Genomic DNA, 23,563 nt, shown 5'->3' on the forward strand with positions numbered 1-23,563 from the left:
TTCCCTTTTGTTGCCCTTGCTGTTTTATTGTTGTAGTTATTGTTGTTGTTATTGATGTCGTCGTCGTCGTTGCTGGATAGGAGAGAAATGGAGAGAGGAGGGGAAGACAGAGAGGGGGAGAGAAAGACAGACACCTGCAGACCTGCTTCACTACTTGTGAAGCGACTCCCCTGCAGGTGGGGAGCCAGAGGCTGGAACCAGGATCCTTACGCCGGTCCTTGCACTTTGCGCCACGTGCGCTTAACCTGTTGTGCTACTGCCTGACTCCCAATTTATCTATTATTTTTAATTTAATTAAATACCGAGAGAAATCGAGAGGGAAGAGAATGGAGGAAGAGAGAGACCAGACACCTTCAGCCCTGTAGGTGGAGATCGGCGGTTTGAACCTGGCTTGATGGCTGGGGATTCTGGAAGGTTCCTGTGTTGGGCAGTGTTTTGCTGAGGAGGCCAGCTCCAGAAATACAAATGAAGTAGTTCTGGGCAGCTTTATTATTTTTTTTTCTTTTCTTAGTGGTTGAAGACAAATGATTTTTCTAAACCTACAAATTGTGTCATGGCTACAACATACACACCACTCAGAAAAAAAAAAATCATGAAGTGGATGCCTTTCCTGAAAGTAAACATTTTCTAGGAGAAGACAATAATTGCTCATCAGGTTAGTGATCTGTTTGGTAGAGCAGGAGGGGCCTCACCTCTGCTCCCTATCACAGTTCCGGGCCAAGCGCTTCATCAGATGGAGACATGAGACACAGAGAAAGTGCCAGGATGAGACGTTACAGCGCCAGTGCTCCCCCAGTACCGATGTGGTGCCGGGGCTTAAAATGGGCAGCTCAGACGGCAAAGCAGGCACCCGACCCACTGAGCTCTCTCTCTCTCTCCCTCTCTATCTTTCCCTCTCCCTCTCTCTCTCTCTCCCCCTACCTCTCTCTCTCTCTCTCTCCCCCTCTCTCTCTCTTTTGCTTCCAGAATTATTGCTGGAACCCAGTGCCGGCACTACGAATCCATTGCTCCTGGCAGCCATTTTTTCAATTTTATTGGATAAGACAGAGAAAAACCAAAAGAAATGGGGAAGACAGAGAAGGGAGAGAGAGAGATATATCTGCAGACCTGCTTTACCACTTGTGAAGAGACCCCCCTCACCGCGGGTTAGGAGTTGGGGGCTCGAACCCAAATCCTTATGCTGGTCCTTGCACTTTGTACTACTTGCGCTTAACTGGGTGTGCCACTGCCTGGGCCCCTTATGGAAATGTTCTGAGATTGTGAGCAGTTTCTTTGTCTCTTGGGATGATAGGGACAGAGAGACAGATGGAGAGAGGGAAAGTCAGCACAGCACTGAAGCTTCCCGAAGTGCAGGAGAAGCAGGTGGGCTGGACCCCGTGTCTTAAGCATGGCAAGGCAGGTGTCTTCCCAGTGAGCCATCCCAAAGGCCCCCGTGCAGGTAGTTCTGACAAGAGACTTTCCCTTTCCTGTGTCGACTCCACACACCTGAAATAAAACGTTGGCTCCACTAACACACACACACAAGCCCACCTGAGCCATGGTCCTCACAAGTCTGTCCTTGAGGGCTGTTGAGAAGTAACTGTCTGTGCTGGAGAACCGCATCAAGAAATGAGAAAGCGGGGGCTGGGTGGTGGCACATCTGGTTGAGCTCATCTGTTGCAGTGCACAAGGACCTGGGTTCAAGTCCCATAGTTCCCACTTGCAGGGAGGGGGGTGTTGAAGCAGGTCTGCAGGTGTCTCTTTCATTGTGTCTCAATTTCTCTCTCAGTCCTATCAAACTAAACAAACAAATAAGAAAAGAAATATAAAAACAAACAATAGAGGGAATCGGACAGTAGTGCAGCGGGCTAAGTGCATGTGGCACAAAGAGCAAGGACCGGCATAAGGATTCCGGTTCGAGCCTCCGGCTCCCCATCTGCAGGGGAGTCGCTTCACAAGTGGTGAAACAGGTCTGTAGGTGTCTATCTTTCTCTCCCCCTCTCTTCTCCTCTCTCCATTTCTCTCTGTCCTATCTAACAATGACATCAATAACAACAACAATAATAACTACAACAACAATAGAAAACAAGGGCAACAAAAGGGAAAAAAAAATATATGTATATAACAAACAACAGGAAGGAAGGAAGGAAGGAAGGAAGAAAGAAAGAAAGGGTGGCTCATTTAGGCCTGAAGTCTGAACATTCACACAAGGTGGCTCTGGTTTGGAGCAGAATGTTCCAGAAGTTTATCTGGGAAGAGAAAGACCATGCACCCACCGTGTGTGTGTGTGTATGTGTGTGTGTGTGTGTGTGTGTGTGTGTGTGTGTGTGTGTGTGTGTGTGTGATTTCTAGGGCTTCACTGCTCCAGACTGACTATATCTTTCTTTCTTCCTTCCTTTCTTTCTTTCTTTCTTTCTTTCTTTCTTTCTTTCTTTCTTTCTTTCTTTCTTTCTTTCTTTTTTCAGTTAGAGGTCCAGAATGAGAGAGATCACAGTGTCAAAACTTCTTTCCAAGTGGTGGGGGCCTGGAGAGAACTGGGCCGCACTCATAGCAAATCCGCACACTGTCCAGGTGGGTTATTTTGCCGCCCCCCCCCACACTTAAGATTTCAGAGATTTCAGAGGAAGGAAAGGAGAAAGCAGGAAAGCAGGTTCCCTGCTCAGGGGGTGGGCCCCCTGGAGGTTCCAGGGCTGAGGATTCCAGAGAAGGAAGCCGGAACCTTCTCCTCTAGGGGGTTTCCCTGTGGAAGGCCCCCGCCCCTCCCTGGGGACCCTGGCTGCTCGCTGAGCAAGAGGTTTGTTTTACTTATTACCCAAGAGAGAGGGGTTTGCATGAGACAGAAAGTGAGGGAGGAAGAAGGGAAAGAGAAGAAGGAGAAGGAGGAGGAAGAGGAGGAGAGAAGGCAGAAGAGGAGAGAAGGAAGAGGAGCAGGAGGGGAAGGGAGAGAGGAGAAGAAAGAGGAAGAGAAGGAGGAGATGAGGAGAAAGAGGAGGACTAAAGAGGAGAGGATGATGAGGAGGAGGAGGGTGAAAAAGAGGAGGAGGAGGAAGAAGAGGATCAGAAGAGGAAGAGAAGGAATAGGGGAGGAAGAAGAGGAGGAGGAGTAACAGGAGGAAGAGAAGGAATAGGAGGAAGGGGGAGAGGAAGAGAAGAGGGCGAGAATGTGGAGGAGGAGAAGGGGGAGGAGGAGCACTCCAAAGTATCCCTCAGGAGCCGGAGGGACTAGGGATGCAGCCAGGGCCCATCAGGCGCACTACCAGTTGAGCTACCTCTCCTGCCCAGCGCCCACCCAGCTGGGATTGGGGGAGGACAGCAAACCGGGCCCCCAAGACACTCAGGCCCACCTGAAGTTGACTTCACTGACTGGATCCTTGGAAAAGCCATTAAGGGGGGGGGGGATTCCCAGTGGGAATTTCTGTGTATCTAGGTGGTGAGAGGGGAAGTCAATGGAGAAGCCAGTCTGACTTGGGTTATTTTCATGTAGCAAACCCCCCCAGCGAGCAAGTTCCAACCTCTTGAGCACACAGCTAGGGAGGTGGGGGTCCCCAAGAGTCTGTGTCGTCTCATCTGCTGCCTTCCCCTAGCCTGGGACCTAGGCCCTTAATTAAAAAAATATATAGGGGGTCGGGCGGTGGCGCAGTGGGTTAAGCACATGTGGCGCAAAGCGCAGGGACCGGAGTAAGGATCCCGGTTCTAGCCCCCGGCTCCCCACCTGCAGGGGAGTCGCTTCACAGGCAGTGAAGCAGGTCTGCAGGTGTCTATCTTTCTCTCCCCTTCTCTGTCTTCCCCTCCTCTCTCCATTTCTCTCTGTCCTATCCACAACGAATTGTGTCAACAAGGGCAATAATAATAACCACAACGAAGCTACAACAAGGGCAACAAAAGGGGGAAAAAAAATGGCCTCCAGGAGCGGTGGATTCATGGTGCAGGCACTGAGCCCAGCAATAACCCTGGAGGAGGAAAAAAAAAAAAGAAAAAAAATATAATTTATTTATTGGATAGAAACAGAGAGAAATCAAGAAAGAAGGGAAGAGAGAAAGAGAAAGAGAGGAAGAGAGACAGAGACACCTGCAGACCTGCTTCACCGGTTGCTAAACTTCCCCCCTGCAGGTGGGGAGCAGGTGCTCGAACCTGGGTCCTTGTGCACTGTATGTAATGTGTGCACTTAACGGGGTGCGCCACCGTGCAGCACTTAATTTTTTTTTTTAATTGTGGGAAATGATGCATTTACAAGTCACCCACCACCAAGTGAGATTCCTCCCCACCTACAGGCTGTGGGGACCCTCAGCTTCCCTTAAATCCTGTCCCCAACATTTTGACTCAGTCCCTCCCTCAGGTCCAGATTCCCGGAGCTCTCGCCCCCTCTCCTCAAGTTGGGTGCCCTCGTCACCCCCCCCCCCACTCAGACTCGGGGTGTCTTCGTCATACCTCACTCGGGGCGCCCTGACCACCCCCACCCAGACTCGGGGCGTCCTAGCCAGCAGTCCCGGGAGCCTCCTGGCCCCAGAAACCGGGGTTCAGCTGGGGGGCTCACCCCCATCCCGAGCTGCGGGGAGCAGCTGAAGCCCGCCGGGGGCGGGGGCGGGCGCGGGCGCAGCACTTGGGGCTCCAGCTGCGAGTCTGCGCGGGGTTCAGTCTCCTGAAACCCCGACAGCGCCGCGGGAAGGTGGCCGGGGAAGGGGCACTCCAGCTTCGCCCTGAACACGCCGTGCGCCCCCAAACCCCACCCCAGGCCCCCGAATCCCCCGAGGCAGGTGCGGAGCTTGGGCACCGCGCGCTCCTCCAGCTACCTTGCGCCTGCGGGGGAGGCTCCCAGGCCGGAGCACCCCAACTCCAGGCACCCCCACGCCCGGCTCCGCAGGACCCCCACCTCCCGGGTTCCCCATCAGTGACCCCCCAAATCTGCAAAGCCCCTCGTAGAGCCAGACTCCCGGGGGTAAGGAGCTGGCAGAAACAGCGGGGTGCGGACGGCACCCTGAAATACCCTCCCCTCTAAAGCTCGGAGCCTGGCTCCCCGGGGTGGGGGGGTGGGGGGTGGGGCTCGGGTTCCGGCCTCCGGAAGCTGGTTCAGCCTGGCGGCGGGGGTCCCCCCACACCAACCCCGAGCCCCACTTCAGCGTTGGTTTTGAGGTGCTGGGGTGCGGACTTGGGGTGCTCCGCTTGGAGGCTGAGCCCCAGGGTGGCCCCAGTTCCCCACACCCGAAAGCCCCTCAACTTTCTGCGGGGTGGGGACCCGCGGCGGGGGACAGGGCGGGGTCAGGGGGACCCCCCCCCATCCCGCCCCCTGCGGCCCCGCCCGCCGCCCGCCCCCCCCGGAAAGCTCCAGCCCCGCCCGCCCAGGGGCGTCTCCGCCCGCCGAGCCAGAGGCGCAGCGCGGTGGCTGGGTGACCTGCCCGCGCGTCCCGAGTGCCGGGTTCCCCCTGGCCCCCCCGGGCCCCTTCGGCCCCCGACATGGTGCTGCTGGCCGGGCCGGGGCTGGAGGGCGGCGGGGCGCGCTGCGTGTCCCCGCCGCCCGCTCCCCGCGAGGAGCCCGAGGACTTCGAGGACCTGGGGGACTTCTCGGTCCTCCCGGACGCCCGCAGCGTCGCTTCGGACGACTCCTTCTACCCGCCGAGCGGCGAGGGTGAGCGGGGCGCCGAGCCCGGGCTGGGCGAGCCAGTGGGCTGCCCGGAGGAGGAGGCACCCAGCTTGCTGAGCGCGGCCGGCGCCAACGACGTGGGGCTGCTGCGGGCGCTGGTCCAGCGCGGGCCCCGAGCCGAGGAGGTGCAGGAGACGGACCGCAACGGCCGGGTAAGCGGGGGAGGCGACCCCCCCACCCTGCGGTATCCAGCGCCCCCCCACCACCCTGGGGACAAACCGTCACTCTGGGGTACCCAGCACCCTCCCACCATCCTGGGGTACCCAGCGCCCCCCACCACCACCCTAGGGACAACCCGCCACTCTGGGGTACCCAGCGCCCCCCACCCCCATACTGGGACCCTCCCCCCGCAGCGACTCTGCGCCCTGGGTAGCCCGACACAGAGTGTCCTCTCCGGGGTGTCAAGGCGCTGCGACCTCCCACCCTCTCTTTCGGGTTGGGATGCAGCTGTCACCCCTTCTTGTCCCCGCCTGCCGGGACACCCCACCCCCCTGGCTAGCCCTTCTACCCTGAGCGCCAAGTGCTCCCCCATTGCGATCCCCTCACCTGTGCCCCCTCCCCCATGCCGAGTGAGGCCCCTACGTCTACACCGCCTGCTCCCCTACCCCTGACCCGCAGGTGAGGGCGGGCTCACTGGACTGTGCTCCTGCGGCTGGGGAGCTGGGGAGGGGGCGGGCCGGGAGCCAGATACCCAGAGAAAGTGAAAGGAGAAGTTGGCCGGAGTTGGTGGGGGGCACCGTGGGAAGGTCGCCGTGCACCCCCGGACTCGCCGCAAGTCCTGGGGCGCAGAAGCTGTGAGTGACCGCTGGCCTGTGGTCCTCAGGGCCCCTGGGACCTGTGTCCTCAGCTCTGGGGCTGAGTGGTGTTAGCTGGGACAGGGATTCTGCCAGGGCGCCCCCAAACTCTGTTTTGACTGGGGATCCCCATGACCCTCAAAGTCTTTGCTTGAGCTGGGGTGGGGTGAGGGAGGGAGGGACCTCCCTCCACGTGGACTCTGCGTCTGACCTTGAGGAGGGGCTGATCTTTTGTGGGTCACTCCTTGAAGGAGCCAGAGGGTCCCCCAAAGGCAAGTAGACTCAAGTTGGACACCCCTTCCCCAGCACCTGTGAGCTCTGCATGGCCAGGACTTGGGGGAGCCGCTGGGGAGCTGCCAAAGGACACTTTCACTTTTACTCAGGTCTCAGCAGCTGCTGTGGCTCAGGTGGCTGGTTCTGGGAAGCAGGTGGGGGGGGGGACACGACACCCTTTTGAAAGGGTGAGGGGACAGGGGCTGGGATACCTCTTCTGTGATCCCAGGAAGGTGAGGGGGTCACTCAGGAAGGCCCCTCTCCCCCAGATCTCAGGTTTTTTAAAATTTTTATATTTATTTATTTTCCCTTTGGTTGCCCTTGTTGTTTTTTATTGTTGTTGTAGTGATTATTGTTGTTGTTACTGATGTCGCTGTTGTTGGATAGAACAGAGAGAACGGAAAGAGGGGAAGACAGAGAGGTGGGTGTTTTTTTTTTTTGTGTGTGTGTGTGTGTGTGTTTTGGGGGACCAGAAAGGAAAAGTTAAAAACAGCTGACACCCCAGCCACCAAGAAGGATGTAAATCCCCCCCCCCCCCGACACTTGTGGGGACACACAGAACTTCTGGGTGCTTCTGCGGGGCCTCTGTGGAGACTGCAGGGGATGAGGAGACTGCCTTTGTCTCCACTGCTCTGAACTTCAGTCCCCCCTCCCCCTAAACCAGGGAGAAGGGGTGGTGATTCTAGTTTGGGGGTGTAAGCACCTGGCTCTTGGACCCTGGGCCGCCTGGCTCCCTTGCCTGCTTCCTTGTGCTCTGGGCCTTGGGCTGGGGCAGGCCCGGGGCTCCTAGCTGACCAGACCAAACCACTTCAAAGGGGCCTCAACTTCCTGAAAACACACACAGGCTGCACACACACACACACAACAACAACAACGACAACTAGAAGAAGAGGAAAGTGTTACTTAGGTCAGATGCTTCAGAGCTCCTCGCGGAGGGAGCAGTGAGTCCTCACCTTGGTGTCTGTTACAGACCTACTGTGTACAGAGCACGGCCGGGTGCGCGGGGGTACTTGAAGATGAGTCAGCCAGTCCCTGCTGTTTAGATTTGTTAATTTATTCTTTATTGGATAGAGACAGGGATAAATCGAGAAAGAAGGGGGAGACAGAGAGGGAGAGAGACAGAGAGACACCTGTGGTTCTGCTTCAGGGCTTATGAAGCTTCCCCCTTGTAGGTAGGTGGGGGGTGGGGGCTTGAACCTGGGTCCTAGTGCACTGTAATGCGTGTGCTCCGTTGGGTGTGCCACTGCCTGGCCCCTACTTATAAGAGCCTTCACTTTCTGGTTACAGAAAGAAGAACTTAGTTATAGTACCGACTACTCAGAGTAATATTACTAAGTGCTTAGAGAGTAAGCATATGCAGTACTGAGAGTTAAATAGTGCGCAGTGCTCAGTAGGCCCTGGTGCTAAGAGGGTAATAGTGAGTCAGAGTACTCAGTGCTTAGAGAGTACTGTGCAAGTACTTAGTAATGGTGCTAGTGTTTATAGGCTTATAGTGCTTAGCGTTTACACAGTGATGGTTCAAAGTACCTAGCCATAGTACCTGGTGCTTAGAGAGTGATACTATCCAGCGCTGAGGAAAGCCTAGTGCTTAGAGAATGGTAGTGCCCAGTGCTTAGCAGTGGTGCTTGCTACTTAGCAAGGAATGGGACCAAGTACTCAGAGAGTGCTGTGCTCAGTGCTGATAGCCAGAGGCAGGATGTCACAGGACACACTGAAGAACAAGGGTACAAGGGTCTGGGATGTGGGGGCCCCCGTCAGTCTCACACAGTGGTAGGAAGGACCCAGAAAAGTGGGGAACACACAGCCCCAGCCTGCTGAGTCCTGTGTCCCCAGATGCTTCCGGCCGCTTTTGCCCTCCTCCTCCTCCCAACACTGCCTTGAACCTGGGTCACACACAGGGCAGAGCCTCACATGATTCAGGTGAGCTATGCAGCCTTCGACGTGAGAATTCCTGTCGTATGACGTGACTAAAATGAGTCCTTTTTTTCGTTCTTTATTTGTGATTAACAGTGGGTCACGAGATTACAAGGTGGCAGGGTCTGGCTCCACGCCACCCCCACCACCGGAGCTCTGTGTCCCCACCCTCCCAAAGACAACCACCAGAGTGCTCTCAGTGTCTTAGCGACCGTTTGCTCACTTCTGCTTTTTCATTTTTATTTTTCATTTTTCATATTTTATTTTTTAGTGAATCTTTTAAAATATGCTTTGGTCATCTTTGGGGGCTTTACTGCTCTGGTCTAAATTTTCTGTGTTGAAAAAGAGAGACAGAGACAGAGATAGAAGATGAGGATGAGGGGAGAGAGAGGGAGACAGGAAGAGAGAGAGACTCCATGTCACTGAAGCTCCTTCCAAACCTGGCAAAGCCAGCAAACTGTCCAGGTGTTTGCTGGTCATCTGAATATTTTATTTTATTTATTTTTACCAGAGCACTGCTGAGCTCTGCCTTATGGTGGTGCAGAGGATTCAACCTGGGACTTTGGAGCCTCAAGCATGAGAATCTTTTTATATAACCATTATACTATTTACCTGTATCTTTTTAAAAAAATATTTATTTCCTTTTGTTGCCCTTGTTGTTTTTTTTACTGTTGTAGTTATTATTGTTGTCGTTGTTGTTGGATAGGACAGAGAGAAATGGAGAGAGGAAGGGAAGACAGGGGGGAGAGAAGGAGACACCTGCAGACCTGCTTCACCGCCTGTGAAGAGACTCCCCTGCAGGTGGGGAGCCTGAGGCTTGAAACAGGATCCTTATGCGGGTCCTTGCGCTTTGCACCACGTGTGCTTAACCTGCTGCGCTACCGCCCAGCTCCCTACCTGTATCACCTGTAAGGGGGTTCAGGGTGGTGGTATGCTTTGCAAACTTGATGCCCTAGGTTCAAACCCCATCGCCACACAGGCCATTGTGATGTGATTCTCCCTCCTTTTCTCTCTTTCTTTTTTCCCTCTAGAGTTGTCGCTGGGGCTAGGTGCTGGCACTACAAATCCACTGTTCCTGTGGGCTATTTTTTTTGGGATAGGACAGAGATAAATGGGGAGGGGGAGATAGAGAGGGAGAGAGAAAGATAGACAAGTGCACACCTGCTTCACTGCTTGTGAAGTGACTTCCCTGCAGATGGAGAGCCGGGGGCTTGAACCGGGATCCTTTGCGGGGGGGGGGGGGACTTGTGTTTCATACCATGTGCGCTTAACCTGGTGCATCACTGCCTGACCTCTCTTTTCTCACTCCCTAAACATGCTTTCATTAAATCTTTAAAGCAGAAGACACCCCCAAAAGTGAGTTCTGGCTTCATGTGTCTATGCCTATTGAGGGCTGGCAGCTTAGGGGGGAACTTGAGTTGATTTCTCTTTTTTTTTTTTTTGCGGGGTGGGGGGGATGTTAGATTTTCTTTCTCTTTTTTCTTTTTTTAAATTTTTTGTTATCTTTATTCATTGGGTAGAGTTACCTAGAAATCAAGAGGGAAGGGGATGATAGAGATGGGGAGTGAAAGGGACACCTGCAGCCCTGCTTCACTACTTGCAAAGCTTTCCCCCACAAGTGGGGACCAGGGGCTTGAGCCCGGGTCCTTGCGCACCGTAACATGTGCTCAACCAGGTACGCCACCACCTGGCTTCTTGTTTTTCTCTTTAAAAGAAGTGGGGGCTTGGGTGATGCTGAGAGAGTTGAGCTTTAAAATGATCTGAGGCTCTTGCTGCTCTTTTCACCCTTAGAGGTCTCTCTAAGGGGATTGAATTATTTGTCTCTACAGTGGTATGTGGGATTGAACCTGGGACTTTGGAGCCTCAGGCATGAGAGTTTCTTCACATAACTATTATGCTGTTTAGCCTGGCCCCCTCTCACAAACATCTTTAACACCATGTTTTTTAAATATTTATTTATTTTCCCTTTTGTTGCCCTTGTTTTTCATTGTTGTTGTAGTTATTATGGTTGTTGTTATTGATGTTGTCATTGTTAGATAGGACAGAAAGAAATGGAGAGAGGAGGGGAAGACAGAGAGGGGAGAGAAAGATAGACACCTGCAGAACCTCTTCACCGCTTGTGAAGCCACTCCTCTGCAGGTGGGGAGCCGGAGGCTTGAACTGGAATCCTTATGCCGGTCCTTGCGCTTTGCGCCATGTGCGCTTAACCCGCTGCACTACCGCTGGACTCCCAACACCATGTTTATATAAAAGAAGACCCCAGGGGTGCATTTTAACAACAGAGAGCAGTCACAGACTACTCCAGATGATATCATTTATTCATTCTCACCTTGGCTTGGAATATGCAAGTGAGTATCCAAAGCTGTTCTCAGTGGCAACTCCTGGGGAAGCCTTTGGTCTTCTTTAAGTGTCAAGCCACTAATGTCCAGGATCTGTCGGAACTTGGGGGCAGTAGCTCGTCAATGGCTGTAGGATCGTCATGGGTTGGAAAGCAAGGTTCTGTTTCTTGTTGAGTTCACTGTGGTAACTTCAAGGAGTCTCTCTCTCTTTTTTTTTTTTTCCGTCTGAAAGGTTAATTGTCTGAATTTTTGTCTTATCACTTTCTGCTATATTGCATCCTGTACCTTTTTTTTTCTTTCTGCTTTTTCAATTACCTTTATTCATTTATTGCATAGAGACAGCCAGAAATTGAGAGGGAAGGAGGAGACAGAGAGGAAGAGAGATGGAAAGATATCTGCAGTCCTGTTTCACCACTCGCAGAGCTTTCCCCCTGCAGGTGGCAAAGTACCTTTCTATCTGTACTTTCAAATTTGTGCTATTTTTTTTTTTTTTGTGTGTGTGTGCCTCTAGGGCTGTTGCTGGGGTTTCAGTGCCTGCACCATGAACCCACTGCTCTTGGAGGCTATTTTTTCCCTTTTGTTGCCCTTGTTGTTGTGGTTATTATTATTGTTACTGATGTTGTTGTTGTTGGATAGGACAGAGAGAAAATGGAGAGACGGAGGGGAGACAGCAAGGGGGAGAGAAAGACAGACACTTGCAGACCTGCCCCACTGCTTGTGAAGTGACTTCCCTGCAGGTGGGGAGCCAGGGGCTCAAATTGGGATCTTGAACTTTGAGCCATGTGCGCTTAACCTGCTGTGCTACCACCTGCCTCCCCCCCCAATTTGTGCTATTTTTATGAGAAGTAGTGTCAGAAATATGTGTCCTGTTACGCTTCCATTTGGTCTGGTTTTATTTCTTCACAATTTCAGCCAATTTTACTTATTTATTTATTTGTTGTTTCCTCCCTTCAGGCTTAGTCTACTAACAACTGTCTTTCAGGCGGTCACCTGCCTTTGCCCCAGGTTTTGGTTCATGTCACCATATTGCAGTGTTCTAGCTCGTATTATGAGGTCCCTTATTTGATCTGGCATTTGTTTGGGTGGCATAGATAATGGCTCAGTGATGGAATCCTTGTATTTAAAACTGTGATGTCTCTCCCGAATTGGATTCCTGGCATTGTATCATCTGGTATGATGCTCTTGTTTTCTCTTTCTCGCTCATGCTAATAAGTAAATCTCAAAAATCTACATTATTTCAACTGTCCAGAACTTTTAGAATGCTTTTTTTAAAAAAATTTAGTGAAGACTTATAATTAAAAAAATCATTTTCCCTTTTGTTGCCCTTGTTTTTTTTTTATTGTTGTTGTAGTTATTATTGTTGTTATTGATGTTGTCGTTGTTAGATAGGACAGAGAGAAATGGAGAGAGGAGGGGGAGGCAGAGAGGGGGAGAGAAAGATAGACACTTGCAGACCTGCGTCACTGCCTGTGAAGCGACTCCCCTGCAGGTGGGGAGCCCAGGACTCGAACCGGAATCCTATACCGGTCCTTGTGCTTCTTGCCACCTGCGCTTAACCAGCTACGCTACCACCCTACTCCCAACCTATAATTTTTTAAATGCATTGGCTATTGGGTAGAGACAGAAATTGAGTAGGGAAGGAGAAATAGTGAGGGAGAGAGACAGACACCTGAAGCCCTGCTCCACCACTCCTGAAGCTCTCCCTCTGCAGGTGGAGGCCAGGGGCTTGAACCTGGGTCCTTGCACATTGTGAAGTGTGGGCTTAACCAGGTGCACCACTGCTTGGCCCCACAAAACCTTATAATTAAAAAAATATTATTATTTTTTAAATGAGAGAGAAACAGTGAGAGAGGGAGACAAAAGCACCCCTCAGCTGTGGCTTACCAGTGGCTTTGGACATTGAACCCGGGATCTCCAGGGCCTCCGTGAAAATCCAGTTCCTAACGCTGTCTCAAATATTTCCAGGCCCCAAATGCAATTTCTCAAGGCTTCCAAAAGTACAGGGCCAGGAATTCTAAACGATCACCATATGACACTCTAGAATTCATGTGACTTGAGTCCCAACAGTTCCGTATGTCAGACAAGATGCAAGTCCCTTTAATTAAAAGGAATCAGAAGGCCGTGGGCAAGTCGTTAAAATAGGTGAACAAAGAAAATGAGATTGCTTCCAGGAGGCTGGGAAGTCGTTCTTTAAGATGTCTTGGTAGCGTGTGTGCGTGCATGTGTGTCCTGAGACCAGAGGCAAGAGGAAGAAGTAGGATCTGAACCCTCCTGGGTAGCATCGTGTCATGTGTATGAACACGAGAGACTGGGGGAGAGCCTATTTTTAAACGTCGTCCCTGAATCTGAAAGACAGATGAAGGTGACTGTGACTGATTTCTCTCCTGTCAGCTGCTAGAATCAAGGTAGACACAGGGTCCCCCGTGACACTCGGCTCGGCGGCAAAATTGGCTTCTGTATCGTGGGACCGAGGGCAGCTTTAGGGTCACAGTGACCGAAAGCGAGCTCTCAGGAGGGTCTCTGAGGGGGTGCGCAGCCCGAGCTCCTCTGAGACTCTGGAAGTGGGGCTCACAGCGGGAGAGCAGCCTGGACAGGCCCAGAAAGGGGGGGGTGATGACAGAGGGCACATGCCAGAGGCAAGAGAAGGCCCAGGTGAAGTGCCCCAGAACGGGAGTTAATACACTCTGTATAAGATGTGTTTGTCTCACAAGATGTTTATCTGGTGTACATCTGTCTCTGTCGAGAGAGGGAGGGAGAGAGGGAGTGACCATAGAAGTACTTTAGAATGTGCTTTGGGGAGGATTGAACTTGTGACTCACGCTTACAAGTTCAGAACTCTATCTCCTGGGCTGCAGAGATCAAATAAATTTATAACACTCCTTCCTTCCTTACACACACACACACACACACACACACATACTCAGACACTTTCATATACATATGCACACACATTCAGACGCACAAACTCACAGACACATACACATTCACACACTCTCACAACACACACTCACACACACACATCCATCCACACTCTGACAAGCACACAGACATGCACACTCTCTCTTACACACATGCACACACTCACACACATTATCACATTATCACACTTTCACACATAGACACAGACACATTCTCTCTCTCTCTCTCTCTCTCTCTCACTGTATACCTGCAGACCCTGCATAGCCTCTGTGGGTTGCAGCAATGCCAAGTTCACAGTGTTGCCCGTTGAAGTGGGCACGGTGCTGCCCTGGGCAGGAAGGGGAAGAAGCCGCTTCCTGTGGCCTCTCACTGTTTCCATGTAAAAGGTTTAACAGAAAGGAAGGTGGGTACCACTCAGAAGTGGGTTGAAGTGGTAAGTCGCCTGTGGATTTTGCCGCCATAAAAATAACGGGAAAGACAGTTTCCCGGCACTTTTATTCTGAGGCCTTACCTGCTGTGCCCTGGCCGCCTTTAGGAGAAGGAAACAGGATGAGGCAGGGCGAGTGTGTGTGTGTGTGTGTGTGTGTGTGTGTGTGTGTGTCTGTGGGGACATCAGGTGTTGGGACCTTTGGTGCAAAGTTTGAGAACTGTTCCCAGGCGCATGCTCTCAGGCCCCTCCGACCCCAGCCCCACTGGAATCTGCAGTTTTGGAAAGTCTCTCTGTTCTTTGGCATGGAAGTGCATTTGAGAAGCACATTGTGATTCTGTTTTATTTATTAATTTGTCAGAAAATTAAGAGACTTGTTTATTAGTAAATAAGAAAGGGCAGAGAATCAGAGCTTCACTCTGGCCTGCGGTGCTGGAACAGAACTCAGCGTTCTATGAATGTAAATTTATTTATTAACATGAGAGGGGCGGGGGGAGGAAGAGGCTAGAGAAGCAGAGCATCACTCTGGCACATGCGATACTGGGGATCGAACTCAGGACCGTGTGCTTTTAAGCCCAACACCCTAGCCACTGCACCACTCCCCAGGCCCCTTGAGTACATTTAAAATGAAATTATAAAGACGCTGAATTTAATGATAGAATAGTCTCACACCTGAGAGATAGATGTTACATTAACAAGTCAGGAAATGCCAGGTGTTAGAGAGGTTGTGGAGAAAAAGGAACTCTGCTTCACTGCTGGTGGGTGTTGTTAAAATTCGGAGGCTCTAGCTGGCTGGGCTAGCTTCACGGGCGGGTAACAGAGACGACCAGAGACATACGGCTGGGCAGGGAAGCTGTATTTCTTTATTCAAGAACAACGATTCATAAACTAAACCAAACTAATCACCAAACAGAACTCTGCTGCCTCTTTCCCCCGTGACGGCGCCAAGCACTCTCGAACTCTGCAACTCTGGAACTCTGGAACCCTGTTGGGGTTCCTTGGGGCGCCCGCGAAACTAGCAGGACTGATCCAATTTTCTTGGCAGGGGGAGAGCTAGAACAACCCAATGTAAAGCATACAACAGGTGGGAATGCAAACTGGGACAGTCGTTAAACAAATACAAATGGAATTACTGTATGACCCAGCAGTACCACTCAGGCATTTATCCAGTGGACACTCAGACGCTAATTAAAAGAACATATGCACCCCTGTGTTCATAGCTGCATTATTCACAGCAGCCAAAGAGCAGGAACAGCCTAGATGCCCATCCACAGATGACTGGCTAGAGAAGTTATGGACATAGATTGCTTGGAATACTGATAGTGAATAGTAAGCGCTTCAGCATTTCTCTGTGAGTCCAAGTGCACACAGAAAACCTGGAATCAGATCGGTTTCAAGAAGGGGGGAGACATTATGCCTCCTGACCTCAAACTATACTTCAGAGCCACTATAACCAAAACGTTCTGCTGCTACAAACAAAAAAGAACACCTGGACCAGTGGAATACAATCAAAAGCCCAGAAATCAGCTCTCACACGTATGGTCAACCACTCTGACAAGGCTGCCCAAAATATTGGATGTTAAAGGAGAGCCTATTCAATGAATGGAGTGGAATCTTTTTTTTTTTTTTTTTTAACATCTTTTATTTTATTTTGAAGATTTATGCTATGGATCAGAGAGCTAATGCACCAACTAGGGAGCCTACCTTGTTTGTACACGACCTAGGTGCAAGCCCCAGCACTCCGTGAGAGATGCCATGGCCCCAGAGGAAGCTCTCAAGGTGTAGTGTTTCTCTCTGTCATTTTGTCTGTCTGTGTGAATGAAAAAAACAACAAAAAACCAAAAAAAACAGCTTCAGGGATGGTGGAATTGTGAAGGCTCTGGTTTTTCAAAAGATCAATAAACAAATGAAGACTTCTTGTATTGATCTCATAGGAGATAGAGAAGAGTGTGTAGTGGTCCAGGAGGTGGTGCAGTGGGTAAAGCCTTGGACTCTTGAGCATGAAGTCTTGAGTTCAGTCCCCAGCAGCATGTATGCCAGAGTGATGTCTAGTTCTTTTTTTTTTAAATTAAAAAAATATCTTTAAATTTCTTTATTATATTTATTTATTTATTTGATAGAGACAGCCAGAAGTTGAGAGGGAAGGGGTAGATAGACAGAGACACCTGCAATCCTGCTTCACCACTCATGAAGCTTTCCCCCCTGCAGGTGGGGACCAGGGGCTTGAACCTGGGTCCTTGTGCACCGTAACATATGCACTCAACCAGGTGTGCCACCACCTGGCCCCTAGTTCTTTCTCTCTCCTATCTTTCTTATTAACAAATACATAAAAATCTTAAAAAAGAAAAAGAGAGAAGAATATGTCAGCATAGAGCAAGAGAAAGAGAGACAGAGAGGCCGGAGACTTACTCTGGCACATGCATTGCTGGGAATTGAACCGGCAGCCTCAGGTGTGCAAGCCCTGCACTCTGCCAGCTGAGCCCCTTCCCCCTGCAGTGTCCAGAACTGAGTGTAAACTTTGGCAGCTGCGGTAACTCCGGAAGCCTCTTTCCACTTCTGTGTCTCGGGGCCTCCTCAGGGAGGTGCTCCCCACCAAACTGGCCGGGGTCAGCTGGTCTGCTGTCATTTCCTGTCAGACCTCCTCCCAGCCTTTGTGTTTGGACCCAGGAGGGACAAGAGTCAGGTGCTAAAAATAGGGCCTGGCGACAGGGTGGGCAGCTCCAGATCAGGCTGGGGGAGACTTGGAAGCAGACCCTCTGCTTGGGCACGCGTGTCTGTCTCCCCTGGGCACGCCCACTGTCCTGTGTGTGTCAGGGGCCACAGGTCTGCGGCTCCTGTTTTGTCTGGAGCCAGTAAGCCCAAGAGACAGAGGAGACCTGTTCCTGGAAGTTGCTGCAGCCTGTGATGCCCCAATGGGGGCTCAGGGCAAAACAGGTACCCTCCCTGTTAGTCTCTAAGACACACACACAGGGGCCGGGCAGTGGCGCACCTGGTTAAGCGCTCGCATTACAGTCTGCAAGGACCCAGGTTCAAGTCCCTGTTCCCTACCTGCAGGGGGAAAACTTAACAAGTAGTGAAGCAGGGCTGCAGGTGTCTTTCTATTTTAGTATTATTTATTTATTTATTTATTTATTTATTTATTTATTATTGCATAGAGACAGAGAGAAATTGAGGGGGGGGGCTGCAGAGACAGCATAAGGGTTCTGCAAAAGACTTTCATGCTTGAGGCTCTGAGGTCTCAAGTTCAATCCCCAGCACCACCATAAGCCAACGGAGCAGTGCTCTGGCCTTTTGCTATACCTTTCTCTCACTAAAATAAATACTAAAGTAATAAAAACATATATTAAAAAAAGAAATTGAGAGTGGAGGGAAGATAGAAAAAAGGAGAGACAGAGAGATATCTGCAGCCCCGCTTCACCACCCCTGAAGCTTTTCCCCTATAAGTGGGGTCCTGGGGCTTGAACCTGGTTTTTGAACATTGTAATGTGTGCGCTTAACCAGGTATGACATGTCCTGTGCCCCCTTCTCCCTCCCTGTCCCCCTTCCCCTCTCAATTTCTCTCTGTCTCTATACAATAATAAATAGATATTAAAAAAGACATACACACCTCACACTTTTATTTTTTTAATTTTTAAAAATTTATTTATTTATTAAATAGAAACACTGACAAGACCATAGGATACGAGGGGTACAATTTCCACCACCAGAGCTCCATATCCCACTCCCTCTCCTGATATCTTTCCTATTCTTTACCCTGTGGGAGTGTGGACCCAGGGTCATTGTGGGGTACAAAAGGTGGAAGGTCTGGCTTCTGTGACTGCTTCCCCACTGAGCATGGGCAAACCATAATGTCATCTCCCCAGACTATAACTTGGGTCCACACTTTTTTTTTAAAGATAAAAGCTTATTATTTCTCCCCCCTTACTTTTTATTTGATAGGAGAGAAAGAAATGGAGAAGGAGAGGGAAGGGAGAGAGGGAGAGACACCCACAGCCCTGCCTTACCTCTTCTTTTTTCCATATTTATTTATTTATTTATTTACTGTTGTTGTTGTTGTTGTTATCGATGTCGTCGTTGTTAGGACAGAGAGACATGCAGAGAGGAGGGGAAGGCAGAGAGGGTGAGAGAAAGACAGACACCTGCAGACCTGCTTTACTGCCTGTGCAGGTGGGGAGCCCTGGGCTTGAACCGGGATCCTTACGCTGGTCCTTGTGCTTCACGCCACGTGCGCTTAACCCACTGCGCTACCGCCCGACTCCCGCCTCACCCCTTCTGAAGCTTTCCCCCCTGCAGGTGGGCATGGGGACTTGAACCCAGGCCCTGTGCCTGGTAATGTGTGCACTCCACCTATGTATTTTGTTTTTCCCTCCAGGGTTATTGCTGGACTCGGTGCCTGCACCATGAATCCACCGCTCCTGGAGGCCATTTTTTTCCCCCTTTTGTTACCCTTGTTGTAGCCTCGTTGTGGTTATTATTATTGATATTGTTGATGTTGTTCGTTGTTGGATAGGACAGAGAGAAATGGAGAGAGGAGGGGAAGACAGAGAGGGGGAGAGAAAGACAGACACCTGCAGACCTGCTTCACCACCTGTGAAGCGTCTCCCCTGCAGGTGGGGAGCCGGGGGCTCGAACCCAGATCCTCCCACCGGTCCTTGCGCTTTGCGCCACATGCGCTTAACCCACTGCGCCACCGCCTGACCCCCTCCACATATGTATTTTAAAAAGCCACTCCAACTCTTTCTATCTTCACACTTATTATATCAGAGGCTCCTCTTGGAGCCGAATTTGGTGTCGAATGTGATGTCTGGCTCATTCTTTGGATTTATCAAACATCTGGAGGAGAATATATATTTTTCTTTTCAGTTCTTTGCTCCTCTTCAGGGCTTCACTGCTCTGGGCTAATTTTTTGAGAGAGAGAGAGAGAGAGAGAGAGGGAGAGAGAGATAGAGAGAGAGAGAGAGAGCGAGACCACAGAGCTGAAGCTGCCTTTGATGCAGTGGTGGCTGGGCTTGAGCCTGAGCATATGGCTAAGCAGAGCGCTGTCCAGTCAAGCTATTTTGTCAGTTCCCGCTTGTTTTTCCGTTGTTCCTTCCTTTTTAAATTTGAAGTGCCTGCATGATGAATGTACCATTTCCAATGGCCTTCTCTTCTCTTTCTTCTATTTATTTTCTTTATTTGCTAGGACAGAGAGAAGTTGAGAGAGGAGGGGGAGATAGAGAGGGAAAGAGACAGAGGACACCTGTAGACAGACCTACTTCACTGCTTGTGAAGCTTTCCCCCTGCAGATGGGGAGCGGGACTTTTTAGAATCTGGAATACCAGCCTGTGAATAGCAGAGATGAGACCAGCAGTGAAAGTCTACAAGGAATCCCTTACATTTTTCTAGAAGCTTTTTTTATTTTTTATTTTTTATTTTTTAACATGCCCGAAGCCAGGACAGTAGTGGAGTACAGAACTTGTATCTCTGAGGTCTTGGGTTCGATCCCTGGCACCACCATATGCCAAAGCTTAGCAGTGCTTTGGTTTTTCTTGCCTCAGCACAAACAAATAAAAAAGAAAGAAGCTAAATATTAAAAAGGATTAATTAAAAATGCCCATTGTCCTTGGCAGAATCAACCCCTGGTTAAAACTGACCACAGTGGAAGTGAAGTGTGGGCTACGGGGGTGGTGGTGCTTAAGTGGAGAAATGGGTGTCTTTCACCTGCTGTGGAAACTTCTAGAATATCTGGAGGGGCCAGGCAGTGGCATACCTGGTTGAGTCCACACATTACTGTGCAGAGTTGAGTTCAAGCCCTTGCTCCCCACTTGCAGGGGAGAAGCTTCAGGAGCAGAGAAGTAGTATTGCAGGTCTCTCTCTCTCTCTATCTCCCCTTCTCTCTCAACATCTCTCTGTCTCCATCCTAAATAAATACATAGGTACATAAATAAAACATAGAAACTTCTAGAAAACTTGGGTGGGGGCCCTCTTCCTCCTCTTCATCCAAAGCTTGGTTGAGTGTTGTTTGAAGTCAGAATGTACACACAATTGGGGAGAAAGCTCTCTGTGTCCTCCTCCTCCTCCTCCTCCTCCTCCTCCTCCTCCTCCTCCTTCTCTTTTCTTTTTCTCCTCCTCCTCTTCCTTCTCTTCTTCCTCCTCTCCCCCCCCCCCATTAAGGAGCACTGTCTCCTGAGGCCCCCAACTCCTTGACACCCTATTCTCACTCCTTGCACCCCCTGGGCTGCCTGTTTCTGGAATCACTCCTGGCAGGGCCTGTGGTGCTTTTCCAAAGCACTGGAATGAGATCCACCCAGATCAGAGCCTGCAGGGAGGATGCTGGGGGCGGCCGCCAGCTGCTCTGGAAGGAGCCTGCAGAGGCAGCCTGTTCCCGGCCGGCTGGGCCATGGCGTCCTGGTCCTGTTTGAAGGCCCCCGGCCCTGGTCTGTGGCCATTCCACAGCGACGCCTTCCCGCTCGTGGCACTTTAGGCAACTCTGCCCTGCACTCCTGCCTTTAGAAAGAAATGCCTCTGCTGGGGGTTCGGGCTGTAGCGCAGCGGGTTAAGCGCAGGTGGCGCAAAGCTCAAGGACCGGCATAAGGATCCCGGTTCGAATCCCGGCTCCCCACCTGCAGGGGAGTCGCTTCCCAGGCGGTGAAGCAGGTCTGCAGGTGTCTATCTTTCTCTCCTCCTCTCTGTTTTCCCCTCCCTCTCCATTTCTCTCTGTCCTATCCAACAACAACAACAATAAAACAACAAGGGCAACAAAAGGGAATAAATAAATAAAATAAATATTAAAAAAAAAAAGAAATGCCTCTGCTAGCCCATGTGAGGGTTTGGGTTCAAGCCCCCCGGTCCCCACCTGCGAGGGGGAAAGCTTCATGAGTGCTGAAGCAGTGCTGCAGGTGTCTCCCTGTCTCTCCTACCTTTTTCCCCTTTATCTCTCACTTTTTTTTTAAGGTAGAAAAAGAGACACCAAAGGGAGGACCTGGGTTCAAGCTCCCTTCTCCTGCTCCCCGTCTGCAGGGGAGTGGTATAGGTGTCTCCCTATCTCTCTCCCTCTCTCCTCCTCTTCCCCTCTCAACTTCTGTCAATGAAAGAAAGAAAGAAAGAAAGAAAGAGAGAGAGAGAGAGAAAGAAAGAAAGAAAGACAGACAGACAGACATGGCTGCCAGCAGCGGTAGATTCATTGTACAGGCACCGAGCCCCAGTGATAACCCTGTGGCAAGAAAGAAAGAGGGAAAAGAAAAAAGAAATAAAAGGGCCACTGGGAGTGATGGAGTGATGGAGGCAATGAACCACAGTGATAACCGTGGTTGCAAAAAAAGGAGAAGAGAAAGAATGGCTGAGAAGGAAGAGGAGAGCCTGGTTTTTGCGTCCACTTGGACTGGACTGTGGACCCCACGCTTTGAGAAGTGGCTCAGGGAAGAAGGACACAGGGTGGATGATGACACCCGCTGCTCGACTTTGGGGCAGAGCCGACTTTGGAGCAGAGCCGAGAGCAGCAGAGGAGAGCATGGGGCTGTCCAGGGCTTGGGGGACAGGGTGGCGGGGGGGGGGGGTGCTCAGGAAATGGATTTTGGCGGAGGGAGACGCAGGCCCTTGGGTGGTGGGTGTGGTGTGTCGACACACAGCACGAAGAGGTGGGAAGTCACGCCGCTCAAACACGCACCTTCGTGAGTCAGCCTGGCCACCATTAAAAACAAAACGAAACGAAACAAAATACAACAGAAGGCTTCTGAGGCATCTAGTCCTATTATATAAACCATGAACCCCACAAAAAAAATGGAAAAGACAAAAAGACCCAGCCATCGAGCCCCAGAAATACAACAATGATGTCTGCTGTTGCTTTATAACACTCAGCCGAAATAGTGAGTGCTGTAAAAACAGTGAGCCACGCACAGGCGGTGAAGCAGGTCTGCAGGTGTCTGTCTCTCTCCCCCTCTGTCTTCTTCCCTTCCTCTCTCCATTTCTCTCTGTCCTATCCAACAACAACATCAATGACAATAATAACTACAACAATAAAACAACAAGGGCAACAAAAGGGAAAATAAATAAATATTTTTTAAAAAGTCACTTTAAAAAAACAGTGACCCAGGTCACAGGACTTGAAAGCTTGAGGTCCTGAGTTTGAATCTCAGCATTGCGCATGTCAGATCCTCCGGCTCTCTGTCTGTGTTGTTAATAAATGCATCATTAAAAAAACAGACACGCCATGTTTGTTTAAAACTAAGAAGAAGATGGTCCAAAACATAAGAAAATAACTGAGTAAACAGTGATTAAATAGGGAAAAAATTCACAAGAATAAGTTTCTAAAAGCAAATAGAAGCGCCACTAAAATTAGCATGAAACAAGCTTCTGATTCTCTGTGAAGCTGCCTTTTATTATTATTATTAATTATTATTTTTATTTTCTTGCTAAAGGGGTTCATTGATTGAGCAAATGCTGGTGGAATGTGTCCTGGGGGCCAGTCCTGTTGGCGGGGGTGGGGGGCTTCCCTCTCTCTTTTTGCCTCCAGGGCTCGGTGCCAATACTACAAATCTATTGCTCCTGGAAGTGATTTTTTTCCATTTTATTTGATCAGACAGAGAAACTGAGAGGGGAAGGGGAGATAGAGAAGGAGAGAGAGAGGGCGATGGAGAAGGAGAGGGAGAGGGAGAAGGGGAAAAGGAGAGAGAGAGAGAGAGAGAGGGAGGGAGAGGGAGAGGGAGAGGGAGAGACCTGCAGACCTGCTTCACCACTTGTAAAGTAACCTCCATGCAGATGGGGAGCGGGGGCTTGAACCCTGATCTTTACACTTAGTACTAATTGTGCTTAACCAGGGGTGTCACCACCCTGCCAGAGAGTGGGGTCTTCTCAAATGGGGTTCTCTGCTCTGGGTAGACTGCTGAAGTGGCCTAGCTAGGGCTGTGTGCTCAGTCAGAGGCTTAGATCCCCCCCCCTCGCCCGTCTCCCCCATCCCTGGCTGGGGCTGGAGGTGTGAGTGTCTGGAATGTTCTGGAACACCCAGGAGGCCAGAGGGGTAGGTGGGGAAACAGCAGGAGAGGAGGTGAGGAGTAGGTCCTGGATAAAGATAGGAGGCAGACTGGGGGCAGGTGGGGAAACCCCAGTGGATGCCACCTAGCAGGGAGGGGCTTAGTGGCACATGGCCACGAAGTTCAGGAGAGTCCAGGGGAGAGAGGGCCCCTGGAGCATTGCTCATCTCTGTCTTAAAGCAGTGCGGGGCATTGAACCAGGGGCCTCTGAGGCCTCAGGCTTTCGAGTGCACAAGTGTCAAAGTTCTTTTTAAAAATTTTTTTATTGAGGA

General features: G+C 50.7%; 1 protein-coding gene across 1 annotated transcript in view; it reads left to right on the top strand.

The window, feature by feature from the left end:
* The first annotated feature begins 5,329 nt into the window (after positions 1–5,329).
* Positions 5,330–23,563, top strand: part of ANKRD33B (ankyrin repeat domain 33B) — a 71,116-nt gene continuing 52,882 nt past the window's right edge. Inside the window, exon 1 of the mRNA XM_007524312.3 lies at positions 5,330–5,769. Coding sequence (XP_007524374.1) covers positions 5,431–5,769 — 339 coding nt within the window. The 5' untranslated portion in view covers positions 5,330–5,430. The remainder of the gene's footprint in view (positions 5,770–23,563) is intronic.

The sequence above is a fragment of the Erinaceus europaeus genome, chromosome 5 (genome assembly GCF_950295315.1).
Source record: "Erinaceus europaeus chromosome 5, mEriEur2.1, whole genome shotgun sequence".
In the NCBI taxonomy this organism is placed as follows: domain Eukaryota; kingdom Metazoa; phylum Chordata; class Mammalia; order Eulipotyphla; family Erinaceidae; genus Erinaceus; species Erinaceus europaeus.